This window comes from Anomaloglossus baeobatrachus, chromosome 3, assembly GCF_048569485.1.
Source record: "Anomaloglossus baeobatrachus isolate aAnoBae1 chromosome 3, aAnoBae1.hap1, whole genome shotgun sequence".
Taxonomy (NCBI): Eukaryota; Metazoa; Chordata; class Amphibia; order Anura; family Aromobatidae; genus Anomaloglossus; species Anomaloglossus baeobatrachus.
In genome coordinates, this window is record NC_134355.1 from 703,776,165 (window position 1) to 703,790,512 (window position 14,348).

At 51.4% G+C, this 14,348-nt stretch overlaps 1 protein-coding gene across 1 annotated transcript in view; it reads right to left on the bottom strand.

The window, feature by feature from the left end:
* Nucleotides 1-6,827: 6,827 nt before the first annotated feature.
* PPM1G (protein phosphatase, Mg2+/Mn2+ dependent 1G) overlaps nucleotides 6,828-14,348 on the bottom strand; it is a 111,932-nt gene continuing 104,411 nt past the window's right edge. Inside the window, exons 4-7 of the mRNA XM_075341694.1 lie at nucleotides 8,039-8,273; nucleotides 7,836-7,965; nucleotides 7,665-7,767; nucleotides 6,828-7,191 (exon numbers count right to left, since the gene is read on the bottom strand). Of these exons, the coding sequence (XP_075197809.1) occupies nucleotides 7,015-7,191; nucleotides 7,665-7,767; nucleotides 7,836-7,965; nucleotides 8,039-8,273 (645 nt within the window). The 3' untranslated portion in view covers nucleotides 6,828-7,014. The remainder of the gene's footprint in view (nucleotides 7,192-7,664; nucleotides 7,768-7,835; nucleotides 7,966-8,038; nucleotides 8,274-14,348) is intronic.

A 14,348-nucleotide genomic window follows, 5' to 3' on the forward strand; every position in this document is an offset into this window, starting at 1 on the left:
CGTTGGTGCTCTGTAGCAATCGGCACGTGGAGATAAGCATCTTTGATGTCTATTGATGCAAGGAAATCTCCTTGAGACATTGAGGCAATGACGGAGCGGAGGGATTCCATCCGGAACCGCCTGGCGTTCACATGCTTGTTGAGCAGCTTTAGGTCCAGAACAGGACGGAACGAGCCGTCCTTTTTTGGAACCACGAAGAGATTGGAGTAAAAACCTTGTCCTTGTTCCTGCAGAGGAACAGGGATCACCACTCCTTCTGCTCTTAGTGAGCACACCGCCTGCAGAAGGGCATTTGCTCGGTCGGGATGTGGGGAGGTTCTGAAGAACCGAGGCGGAGGATGAGAACTGAATTCTATCCTGTACCCGTGAGACAAAATGTCTGCTACCCACCGGTCTTTGACCTGTGGCATCCAAATGTCGCAAAAGCGGGAGAGCCTGCCACCGACCGAGGATGCGGAGGGATGAGGCCGAAAGTCATGAGGCAGCCGCCTTGGAAGCGGTTCCTCCGGTTGCTTTCTTGGGGCGTGAATGAGCCCGCCAGGAATCTGAGCTCCTTTGCTCCTTCTGAGTCCCTTTGGACGAGGAGAATTGGGTCTTGCTGGAGCCTCGAAAGGACCGAAACCTCGACTGCCACTTCCTCTGTTGAGGTTTGCTCGATCTGGGCTGGGGTAAGGAGGAGTCCTTACCCTTGGACTGTTTAATGATCTCAGCCAATTGCTCACCAAACAGTCTGTCTCCAGATAGGGGCAAGCTGGTTAAACATTTCTTGGAAGCAGAATCTGCTTTCCATTCCTTTAACCACAAGGCTCTGCGCAAAACGACAGAGTTGGCAGACGCCATTGAGGTACGGCTCGTAGAGTCTAGGACAGCGTTGATAGCGTAAGTCGCAAACGCAGACATTTGCGAGGTTAGGGACGCTACTCGCGGCACTCCTGGACGTATGATAGAGTCCACCTGTGCCAGGCCAGCTGAAATAGCTTGGAGTGCCCACACGGCCGCGAATGCTGGAGCAAACGACGCGCCGATAGCTTCATAGACAGACTTTAACCAAAGGTCCATCTGTCTGTCATTGGCATCTTTAAGTGAAGCCCCATCTTCCACTGCAACTATGGATCTAGCTGCAAGCCTGGAGATTGGGGGATCCACCTTTGGACACTGGGTCCAGCGTTTGACCACGTCAGGGGGAAAGGGATAACGTGTATCCTTAAGACGTTTGGAGAAACGCTTATCTGGATAAGCATGGTGTTTCTGGACTGATTCTCTGAAGTCAGAGTGGTCCAGAAAAGTACTCAATTTACGCTTAGGATACCGGAAATGGAACTTCTCCTGCTGTGCAGCTGCCTCCTCTGCTGAAGGGGCTGGGGGAGAAATATCCAACAGTCTATTGATGGCCGCTATAAGGTCATTTACCATAGCGTCACCATCAGGGGTATCTAGATTGAGAGCGGTGTCAGGATTAGATTCCTGATCACCCACCTCTGTCTCCTCATACAGAGCCTCGTCTCGCTGAGACCCTGACCAGTGTGATGACGGCGAGGGTCTTTCCCAGCGAGCCCGCTTAGGCTGCCTGGGACTGTCATCCGAGTCAGAGTCTTCAGCCTGTGATGTCTGGGACCCCCTTGAAGTACGGATTAGTTCCAACTGAGGGGGACCAGGGAGCATAGACACAGCAGTGTCCATGGTCTGAGAAACTGGCCTGGACTGCAAGGTTTCCAGGATTTTTGTCATAGTCACAGACATCTTATCAGCAAAAACTGCAAATTCTGTCCCCGTCACCGGGGCAGGGTTCACAGGCGTCTCTGCCTGGGCCACTACTACCATAGACTCTGGCTGCCGAAGTGGCACAGGGACCGAACATTGCACACAATGGGGGTCATTGGAACCTGCCGGTAGATTAGCCCCACATGCGGCACAAGCAGTGCATACCGCCTGTGCCTTGGCACCCTTGCGTTTTGCGGATGACATGTTGTTGTCTCCTCAGAGCAATGTAGGGTATAAGCCAAGAAGCGACTGTACAGTGCAATATAAATATATATGGTACAGGGAAAAAATGCACCAAATAACACTGTGGCACTAGTGGGGCCAGCACTTATGTGCAGCTTACCGCCCGCATTAACGCGGGTGTGTGGTCGCCAGAGTCCCTTGTCTGAGTGCCCCAGAGCCTGTGTCCGTTCTCCAGCCAGACTGCATGCAGGAATGGCTGCCGGCGTCCTGTGGAGAGGGGCGGGCCCTGGGCGTGTTGAGACCAAGAGCGGGAAACTTGCGTCCCCACTGTGCCCAGTGAGAGGGCTGGAGTATAATAATTAATAATAATAATTTTATTCATTTATATAGCGCTATTAATTCCACAGCGCTTTACATACATTGGCAATACTGTCCCCATTGGGGCTCACAATCTAAAGTCCCTATCAGTATGTCTTTGGAGTATGTAAATAAGACTCCAGCCCTCGGCGCTGGCTATAGAACAGCGTCTCTCCCTTTCCCTGATTGACAGGGTGGGGGCGGGAACGAAGCAGAGCTAGGCCGCAAAAGCCGGGGACTAGATTTATGAGCGCTGCCGCTGTAAAAGCGCGGGCAGCGCGAGTCCCCGGCGCACTACAAGTCCCAGCGGCGGCGCCGCTCCCGGAGCGGCCGGCGCGGTAGTTCCCAAGACATAAAATCACTCAGCTAAGCTGCAGTGACTCTAACCCGAGCGCGCAGCGCTAGTGCCCCCGGCGCACTAGCACACCCAGCAAGCCTAGAGTGTGCGTGGCCTGTCTGTGCGGGGACACAGAGTACCTGAACGTTGCAGGGCCTTGTCCCTGACTGTACTCAGCTCCTCCAGCAGGGTCTCTGGGTCTGTGGATGGAGCTCGGCCTCAGGGTTTGGGGGCCGGTAAGATCCCACTTCCACAGAGCCCCTCAGGGGGATGGGGAAGGAAAGCAGCATGTGGGCTCCAGCCTCCGTACCCGCAATGGGTACCTCAACCTTACAAACCGCAAGTGGGGTGAGAAGGGAGCATGCTGGGGGCCCTATATGGGCCCTCTTTTCTTCCATCCGATAGAGTCAGCAGCTACTGCTGACTAAACAGTGGAGCTATGCGTGGATGTCTGAGCTCCTTCGCACAAAGCAGAAAAACTGGTGAGCCAGTGATCCCACTGGGGGTGTATAGCCAGAAGGGGAGGGGCCTTACACTTTTTAGTGTAATGCTTTGTGTGGCCTCCGGAGGCAGTGCTATACACCCAATCGTCTGGGTCTCCCAATGGAGCGCCGAAGAAAAAGACAGAAGTCACACAGACCGTATACTGAACGAAGCGGATGAGTTTGTCACATGGATGCATTTGTAGAAATACAGGAGTGTTTTTTTTGATGACAGCAAAAACTGAATGGTCGTGTGAATGTAGCCTTAGGCCGGAGTCACGAGTCTCGTATCACATCACCCATCATAGCTACACACTCTCCTGACAGGAGCGGATCAGCTGTATGTATTTCTATGCAGCTGAGACACTCCTGTTCGGAGAGTGTGCGGCCATGACGGGTGATGCGCTGCAAGACTCGCGCGAGTCTCTCGCAAGTGTGACCTCAGCCTTACGGACCGGTTCCACTTGCGTTTTGCACAGACAAGTGCAGTCCGAGAAAACATTGCTCTTACCCTAGTGCAAAACTATGGTGCAGAGTCCATCAGCGATTGACTTCTCATGCCACAGCAGCATGAATCGCAGCATGCTGGGTTTGGCAGCGAGTCTTGGCTCATACTATACAAATCTATGGGTGCATGTGAAACATTGCACTGCACGCGCATGTCATCCGAGTGCAGTGTGATGTACGAAGAGAGAGACAGCGGAGGAGATGGGGAGAAAGTGCTGCCTCCATCTTCTCTGCAGCTGTGGTTGATCCGATCTTGTGATTCTCAGTCACAAGACCCTCGGCTGACGGTCGCAGGGTCATTAGCATATCACTGCCGATGCATCACACGCTGTGCACAAGTGGATCTGAGGCCTAATGTGAAGAAGTGGACTGCAAATGTGAAATGCTGAGATTCCCTAGATGGTGGTGTCTGGCTGGTAGGTGTTCAGTTATAAAGGCTGCTGTTCATTGTAACAAGCATGGTGAGGACAAAGGACATGGAGAGAAGGTGAGCCCAAGATACAAATATGGACGCACACCCTGCTGTAACTACATAAAAGCATAGTGCAAAGCAGAAAGCCATGCACCGCGACAAGGTGTGCAGTCAGGACACTATCTGCACTCTAATATTAACTCCTCACCATGGGTCAAAACCGGCCTCAATCCGAATAAGAGCAGAGAGTGGCCAGGCCCCAACTGGACACGTATTGGTGCATTGTTCAGAGGAACCTGGTCCTCTGTCTGTGATCCTAAATAAACAGGTCACATGTACAAATAAAGGAGAATTCTCTGACTACACCATACTAAGTGTGCGCTGGATTCATTTCCCGAGCGCTCATAAAACAAATCTCTTTAATTTGGAGTTTAAGACACATGGAAAGTGTATTTCGCTCACACTGCTGTATTTTACTCCAGAGCTGCACTTACTATTCTGCTGCTGTGAAGGTAGCCTGGGCTATAGATTGTTTGTCCAAGTGTAATAAGATTATCTGTGTATGTAAATAATCATAATATAAACGTCGTTGCATAATTATCTGTGTGTCTATATGGCAATCACACAGACACCATAATAGGATTCTAAGATGTGCGTATAGGAATGTGTTAACGGAGATAACGAAGCCAGAATGCACAATAAACAAAGAGGTATTGAGAGAATCTATAATCATGATTTTCTCACCAGCTGGGATAAGGGATGTAACACGTGAGATGTGGGGTGATCACTCCCTGTTCTTGCTTCAAGGTCAAAGTCGAATGTTATATTGTATTGTCAAGGGAGAAATTTAGGTAAGAATGTTAACGGAGTCTTTGTTCAGGGCAAATAAAAAAAAGGACAGGTCCAAATTATAACTATCTGCGCAGATAGTTATATTAAATAACCCCGGCAATGATCACAACGAGACGTGTTCACTGCTTTGAGCCAGTACAGATAACTGACTCGTATATTTCAAAAGCCTCGTAATTATACCATACAACATTCAACTTAGACCTTGAAGCAAGAACAGGGAGTGATCATCCCACATATTACATCCCTTATGTGGACTGTGAGAAAACCATAATTATAAAATGATCTCATTATTCTGGCCTGATTATCTAGTTATCAGTAATTTCACAAAAAGAATGTGCTAAGTCTTTCACTAAGGGCTTCACGGTTCATTGTTTATACATCTGGTCACTCGTCCTTTGTTAACCCTTTCTTTAACATACAGCTTAGAATCATATTATGGCGTCTGTGAGATTACCATAGACACAGATAATTATGCAACTACATCTATATTTTGATTATTTACATACACTTATCTTATTACATTTGAACAACCTATAGCCCAGGCTACCTTCATAGTATAATCAAGAGTCTTTAATACACGAGTCAGAAGTGAACTGCTCAAATGATGAACACATCTCATTGTCTGATTCATTAATATGTGCGCAGATTTGATTTGGACTCAGACCTCTGTGACCCAGACGAGGGACCCCATTTGTGGTCTCCCCTAAATTCCCAACCTTGACACTGGTGCAGTCACTGTGTACATACAAACTGATCCTGAGTTACCTCCTGTATTATACTCCAGAGCTGCACTCACTATTCTGCTGGTGCAGTCACTGTGTACATACATTACTGATCCTGTGTTACCTCCTGTATTATACCCCAGAGCTGCACTCACTATTTTGCTGGTGCAGTCACTGTATATATACACATTACATTACTGATCCTGAGTTACCTCCTGTATTATACTCCAGAGCTGCACTCACTATTCTGCTGGTGCAGTCACTGTGTACATACATTACTGATCCTGTGTTACCTCCTGTATTATACTCCAGAGCTGCACTCACTATTTTGCTGGTGCAGTCACTGTATATATACACATTACATTACTGATCCTGAGTTACCTCCTGTATTATACTCCAGAGCTGCACTCACTATTCTGCTGGTGCAGTCACTGTGTACATACATTACGGTTCCACACTAGAGCAGTATACAGAGGTCAGGACAGACAGCAGTGTATGGAGGTGGTCAGCGCAGCCTTAGTTCACGCCCCGGGGCTGTGTGTGGAGGTAAGTTTGGGGACTATCCGGGGGCCAGCCTGTACAGGCGGTAACGCACCATCCCTCTGCGGGCCAGGCCTCTGCCCCCTCGGTCTCTGATTGCTCCCTCCACCGCACTGAGGTCTCCAGACATGAAAGGGTGTAAACACTGGGTCTCTTGAACCTTTTAATATCTGCTACAGTGCCAGCGCGGAGCGGCGCCAGCGTCCGGTGACATCACAGTGCAAACCCCCGCAAGCGCCGCGCCCCACAGAGCCAGGCACACACTCCTTTATAAAAAGCCTTGTTAAAATTCTTCCACAGGTTCCAAAGACCGAAAGGGACGGGGGTGATGGAGTGATTACAAAATTATACACAAAATGACAGCTCCCCCCTCCCCCTCCCCCTCCCCACGAGCGGCACCATCCAGCGGGAACAACCTCTCCCCCCGCTCACGAGCGGCACCATCCAGCGGGATCAACCTCTCCCCCTGCCCACGAGCGGCACCATCCAGCGGGATCAACCTCTCCAGCCTCCCCACGAGCGGCACCATCCAGCGGGATCAACCTCTCCCCCCTTGTGGCGCTAACCAGTGGGTACAACCCACCCCCTCCCCTAACGGTGCCATCCAGTGGGTGCAATTACCCCTCTCACCCACAAATACCATCTAGTGGGTACAACTCCCCCAACCCCCCACCCACGAGCGGCACCATCCAGCGAGTAAAACTCCCCCCACCCACGAGCGCCATCCGGTGGCTACAACTCAACACGTTTGTACAGCGATCAATAAAAAAAAATAAAAAACAAAAATAAACAAACGCAGGGACAATACTCGTAAAAGTCTGAAGACCGGCAGGTCAAAGTCCAGCGCGGCGGCGGCAGCCACTAATCCGTCTTTGCCTTCTTGCTGCTGTCGCTGCAGTTCTCAGTCGCTGCCTCCAGTTTCCGCTTGTTGGCCTCAGTGGAGTGAGAATTCGGCAGAAAGCGGATGATGATGCAGGTCATGTTGTCACATCCCGTCCCATCCCCCGAGGTGTCCGGAGCCAAACACTGATCCAAGAGCTGCAAACGAGAGGCCGGTCAGTGGTCCGAAGGCACGTGGAGAATGGGAACCCACACATGTAACCAGGCCACATCAACTCCCCACGACGACAGCCCCGGGCCCCCACGACGACAGCCCTCCGCCACTCCGCCCCCCACGACATCCACCCTCCGCCACTCCGCCCCCCCCACGACATCCACCCTCCGCCACCCACGACATCCGCCCTCCGCCACCCACGACATCCGCCCTCCGTCACCCACGACATCCGCCACCCCGCCCCCCACGACATCCACCCTCCGCCACCCCGCCCCCCACGACATCCACCCTCCGCCACCCCGCCGTCACTGGGCCCCCACGCGGGCATCCCTCAGCCCGCCCCCACGACATTGGCTGCTCCCATTACATCAGCCCATCACCCCCTCCCCACGACGGCACCCGCCCCCCACAGAACATTTCCACACTCGCGAGTCGTCTGCCAGCTTTGGTCCCTCACCTCCTCCACTATAGAGGAGAGTCCCGCATGCTCCCCGCTCTGCTCCTGCTGACTGATCTTCTCCTGGATGAAGTCCACTACCTCCTGGCTGCTCATGACATTCCTGAAATGCAGACAACACGTTAGTTGGGGATTTGGGGTGATAGAACGCCTCGTGGACTCTGCACCTACCAGATCCCATCACAGGCAATGACCATGAAGTCATGCTCCTCATTCAGAGTCAGAACCTTGATGTCTGGCAGCGCGGAGATCATCTGCTCCTCCGGGGGAAGGTTCCTGTTCCTCTTGTAGAAGTGATCACCTAGGAGTGAGAGGAATCCATTGTAGGGGCGGTGCTGGCGGATCCCTCCCAGATTAGTGTGTACAGTACCTACCGATTGCTCGGGACAGGTTCAGGCCACCGTTCACCCTGCCGTCCATGGTAACTTTCCCGCCTGCGTTCTTAATCCGCGCCAGCTCCAGCTCATCCTCTGGTTTGTGGTCGTAGGACATGTCCACCGCTTTACCTCCCTCAGATACCACACAGCGAGAGTCACCAGCATTGGCCACAATCAGCTGCTTCCCCCTGATGAGAGCCACGACGGCTGTGGTGCCGCTGTCCGAGCCGGGCTGAGGAGAGACACAAGGATGAACCGCAACGAAGAGAGGCGATAAGGGGTCTGGTCAAGTGATTAAGCAATTGGTGGGGGGGTGGGGGGTGGGGCGTTGGGAGACCCGGGCATATGGTATCCACAGCCTTGCTGTCAGCCCACCAGGAGCCTGAGCGGACCAAGATACCCCCTTAAGAGTCAGCATTGTGGCCATATTTGTTTAAAACGGTAATCCAGCCTTAACCCTTTCACGAGCACGAATAGTATCCACAGATGGTGGGAAAATGCCTGGATATATTAGTGCACCAAATCCAGAATCCCACGTCTGTCTGCTATTTTATCCTTTTTCTCTGCTTGATTCCTAAAACTGAACATTGACAAAACAGAATTCATTGTCCTCCTCCTCACTCAACCACCCCACCTGACCTATCCATCAATGTCAGTGGCTGCTCACTTTCCCCAGTGCCTCGTGCTCGTTGCCTTGGAGTATTCCTAGACTCTGATCTCTCTTTCAAGCCACACATCCAAGCCCTCTTCACCTCCTGCCGCCTCCAACTCAAAAATATTTCCCGGATCCGTACATTCCTTTCCCAAGAAGCTGCAAAAACCCTAGTACATGCCCTTATTATCTCCCGTCTGGATTATTGCAACCTCCTGCTCTGTGGCCTCCCTTCTAACAGTCTCTCACCCCTACAATATATTCTAAACTATGCTGCCCGGCTAATCCACTTGTCCCCCCGCTACTCCCCGACCTCTCCTCTCTGCCAATCCCTTCACTGGCTTCCCATTGCCCAATGACTCCAGTTCAAAACACTAACCATGGCCTACAAAGCCATCCACAACCTGTCTCCACCCTACATCTCTGACCTAGTCTCCCGGTACCTACCTGCACACAACCTCAGATCCTCACAAGATCTCCTCTTCTACTCCACTCTCATCTCCTCTTCCCACAATCGCGTACAAGATTTCTCCCGTGCCTCCCCCATACTCTGGAATGCTCTGCCACAACACAGACTCTCGCCTACCTTGCCAAGCTTCAAAAGGAACCTCAAGACCCACCACTTCCGACAAGCCTACAACCTGCCATAACCCTCAGTCTGACACTGTGGCGTACTACCATCTCTACCCTCACCTACTGTATCCTCACCTATCCCTTGTAGACTGAGCCTCACGGGCAGGGACCTCTCTCCTCCTGTACCCTCACCCATCCCTGTAGACTGAGCCCTCACGAGCAGGGACCTCTCTCCTCCTGTACCCTCACCCATCCCTGTAGAATGTGAGCCCTCGTGGGCAGGGTCCTCTCTCCTCCTGTACCAGTCTGTGTCTTGTATTGTTTAGGATTATTGTACTTGTCCCTACATGTGAAAGGGGTATACATAATAAAGTGACATGGAATAAATGGCGCCATATTATAAACAATAAAAGCCAACCACCCGTGGGCGTATGCCAACAAAGATTAATTTAATCACTTTACAACCAAGAAAAAAAAAAAATAAGCAGTCACTGAACCCCAGATCCCGAAAAATGAGAACAGCACAGGGCTCGGAAAAGGGAGAATAAAGCACAGCACTTTTAATATAATCTTCTGAATTTTTTTTTTCACCACTTACCGTAGATAAAAGTATAGATGTATCTACAAAACTCGTACAACGCGAGGCATCATCGTGACGCGAGGCATCATCGTGACGCGAGGCATCATCGTGACGCGAGGCATCATCGTGACGCGAGGCATCATACTAACATCGGTTTTACCATATAGTGAATAAAAGACCCCCAAAAACAAATCGTGCAATTGCAGGTCTTCACCATTTCTCCACAAAATTACACCCGATCTTTGGCTTGGATTTAGGAAGCCACTGAGATTATTCCGGGAGTTGTCCCATGTGATAAACAAATCATCAATGTATCGTTTATAGAAAGTGATCTGTTATTACAAGGTGCAATATAGAAAGCGAGGGACTGAAACCCCCCATAGATAAAGGAGCACATGTTCCTGTTACTTCAGCTACACCCCTCCCCCGTGAATCTGAAATTAATTTTCCAATCACTTAGTTCTGGGAACCAAAAAATTTAAGAAATCCGCAAAAAAAAAAAATAAAATAGGTAAATCCTGCGCCGAAAGAGATTCTAAAAAAACCAAAACAAAAACAAAAAACAAAACAATGGGGTTCCATTTAGAAGGTGAGAAACCTCCTGGTAGGAGACGACGATGAGGACCCACAGGAGGATGGCGCCCCCCGCTCTGTACACGTCCATGTTCCCAGTCTATTCACTACAAAAGTAATCACTGCCAAACAAATCCTGACGGAGTTTCCAAAAATATAGATGTATGATGACCGGCTCATCCTCCTAGGTCATCTATTTAGTGGAGTGCCCTGGTGGTCAATACATGGGCTGGACCCCCTGAGCCCTCCAGAACCGCCTGAACCCCCATAGGCAAGACATCAGAAAAGGCTTCTGTTACACGGGCTCCCACACATTATGCCCTCCTGAGATGAAGCCCCCGAGCCCTACATAACCATCTGGACTCCTATAGGCACGACATCAGAAAAGGCTTCTGTTACACGGGCTCCCACACATTACACCACAGCTCACAACCATATCCCCAGCCGTTGTCCATTATTCCTATTGAGCCTGTCACACAACATCCCCCGGACCGGACTGAGGTCTGGAATACAAAGGAAACATCTTACATATACAAATACATATATTAAAACCTGGGGGTGTAAATGGGGCAGCGATTACACGAGCGCACCTTCTGCCAGATATCAGCGGTATCTATTCCTTGTGTTACAGGCCTATACCCTAACAGTCCATGTATATCGAGGAGCATGCGCATGTCTCCATTTCCCTCGCTCGTGACCTCACATGACCTTTTGGAGCATGCGCATGTCTCCATTTCCCTCGCTCGTGACCTCACATGACCTTTTGGAGCATGCGCATGTCTCCATTTCCCTCGCTCGTGACCTCACATGACCTTTTGGAGCATGCGCATGTCTCCATTTCCCTCGCTCGTGACCTCACATGACCTTTTGGAGCATGCGCATGTCTCCATTTCCCTCGCTCGTGACCTCACATGACCTTTTGGAGCATGCAGTTTTTTTTTTCCCCATGATTTTGCTGATAACTCACTTGATCTAAAAAGAAAATTAATTCTGTTACACCTCACAAAAGAAGGGAATTTTGTTACTTACCGTAAATTCCTTTTCTTCTAGCTCCAATTGGGAGACCCAGACGATTGATTGGGTGTATAGCTACTGCCTCCGGAGGCCACACAAAGCACTACACTAAAAAGTGTAAGGCCCCTCCCCTTCTGGCTATACACCCCCCGTGGGATCACGGGCTGCTCAGTTTTAGTGCTAAAGCAAGAAGGAGGAAAGCCAATAACTGGTTTAAACAAATTCAATCCGAAGTAACATCGGAGAACTGAAACCGTTCAACATGAACAACATGTGTACCCGAAAAAAACAAAAATCCCGAAGGACAACAGGGCGGGTGCTGGGTCTCCCAATTGGAGCTAGAAGAAAAGGAATTTACGGTAAGTAACAAAATTCCCTTCTTCTTCGGCGCTCCATTGGGAGACCCAGACGATTGGGACGTCCAAAAGCAGTCCCTGGGTGGGTAAAGTAATACCTCAAGTTAGAGCTGCAAAACAGCCCTCCCCTACGAGGAGGCAACCGCCGCCTGCAGGACTCTTCTACCTAGGCTGGCGTCCGCCGAAGCGTAGGTATGCACCTGATAATGTTTGGTGAAAGTGTGCAGACTCGACCAGGTAGCTGCCTGGCACACCTGTTGAGCCGTAGCCTGGTGTCGTAATGCCCAGGATGCACCCACGGCTCTGGTAGAATGGGCCTTCAGCCCTGATGGAACCGGAAGCCCAGCAGAACGGTAGGCTTCAAGAATTGGTTCTTTGATCCATCGAGCCAGGGTGGCTTTTGAAGCCTGCGACCCTTTGCGCTTACCAGCGACAAGGACAAAGAGTGCATCCGAGCGGCGCAGGGGCGCCGTGCGGGAAATGTAGATTCTGAGTGCTCTCACGAGATCCAACAAATGCAAATCCTTTTCAAACCGATGAACTGGATGAGGACAAAAGGAAGGTAAGGAGATATCCTGATTGAGATGAAAAGAGGATACCACCTTAGGGAGAAACTCCTGAATGGGGCGCAGCACTACCTTGTCCTGGTGAAAAACCAGGAAGGGAGCTTTGGATGACAGCGCTGCCAGCTCGGATACCCTCCGAAGAGACGTGACCGCTACCAGAAAGGCCACTTTCTGTGAGAGTCGAGAAAGTGAAACATCCCTCAGAGGCTCGAAAGGCGGCTTCTGGAGAGCAACTAGTACCCTGTTCAGATCCCATGGATCTAACGGCCGTTTGTACGGAGGGACGATGTGACAAACCCCCTGCAGGAACGTGCGTACCTGAGGAAGTCGTGCTAGACGCTTTTGAAAAAATACCGATAGCGCTGAGACTTGCCCTTTAAGGGAGCCGAGCGATAAGCCTTTTTCCAAACCAGATTGCAGGAAGGAAAGAAAAGTAGGCAATGCAAATGGCCAGGGGGACACTCCCTGTGCCGAGCACCAGGATAAGAAAATCTTCCACGTTCTGTGGTAGATTTTAGCAGACGTGGGCTTCCTAGCCTGTCTCATGGTGGCCACGACCCCTTGAGATAATCCTGAAGATGCTAGTATCCAGAACTCAATGGCCACACAGTCAGGTTCAGGGCCGTAGAATTCAGATGGAAAAACGGCCCTTGTGACAGTAAGTCTGGCCGGTCTGGTAGCGCCCACGGTTGGCCGACCGTGAGATGCCACAGATCCGGATACCACGACCTTCTCGGCCAGTCTGGGGCGACGAGCAGGACGCGGCGGCAATCGGACCTGATCTTGCGTAGCACTCTGGGCAAGAGTGCCAGAGGGGGAAACACATAGCTTGCACTAAGGCGTCTGCCGCCAGAGCTCTGTGATCGTGAGACCGTGCCATGAAAATTGGGACCTTGTTGTTGTGCCGGGACGCCATTAGGTCGACATCCGGCCTTCCCCAGCGGCGACAGATTTCCTGAAACACGTCCGGGTGAAGGGACCATTCCCCTGCGTCCATACCCTGGCGACTGAGGAAGTCCGCTTCCCAGTTTTCTACGCCGGGGATGTGAACTGCGGATATGGTGGAGGCCGTGGCTTCCACCCACATCAGAATCCGCCGGACTTCCTGGAAGGCTTGCCGACTGCGTGTCCCGCCTTGGTGGTTGATGTATGCCACCGCTGTGGAGTTGTCCGACTGAATTCGGATCTGCTTTCCTTCCAGCCACTGCTGGAAGGCTTGTAGGGCAAGATACACTGCCCTGATTTCCAGAACATTGATCTGAAGGGTGGACTCCTGCTGGGTCCACGTACCCTGAGCCCTGTGATGGAGAAAAACTGCTCCCCATCCTGACAGACTCGCGTCTGTCGTGACCACCGCCCAGGATGGGGGTAGGAAGGACCTTCCTTGTGATAATGAGGTGGGAAGAAGCCACCATTGAAGAGAGTCCTTGGCCGTCTGGGAAAGGGAGACTTTCCTGTCCAGGGATGTTGACTCCCCGTCCCATTGGCGGAGAATGTCCCATTGAAGTGGGCGCAGATGAAACTGCGCAAACGGGACAGCCTCCATTGCTGCCACCATCTTCCCCAGGAAGTGCATGAGGCGTCTTAAGGGGTGCGACTGGCCTTGAAGGAGAGAGTGCACCCCTGTCTGTAGTGAACGCTGCTTGTCCATCGGAAGCTTCTCTGTCGCTGAGAGAGTATGAAACTCCATGCCAAGATATGTTAGTGATTGGGTCGGTGACAGATTTGACTTTGAAAAGTTGATGATCCACCCGAAAGTCTGGAGAGTCTCCAGCGCAACGTTCAGGCTGTGTTGGCATGCCTCTTGAGAGGGTGCCTTGACAAGTAGATCGTCCAAGTAAGGGATCACCGAGTGTCCCTGAGAGTGCAAGACTGCTACCACTGCTGCCATGACCTTGGTGAAAACCCGTGGGGCTGTCGCCAGACCAAATGGCAGGGCTACGAACTGAAGGTGTTCGTCTCCTATAACGAAGCGTAGAAAACGCTGGTGCTC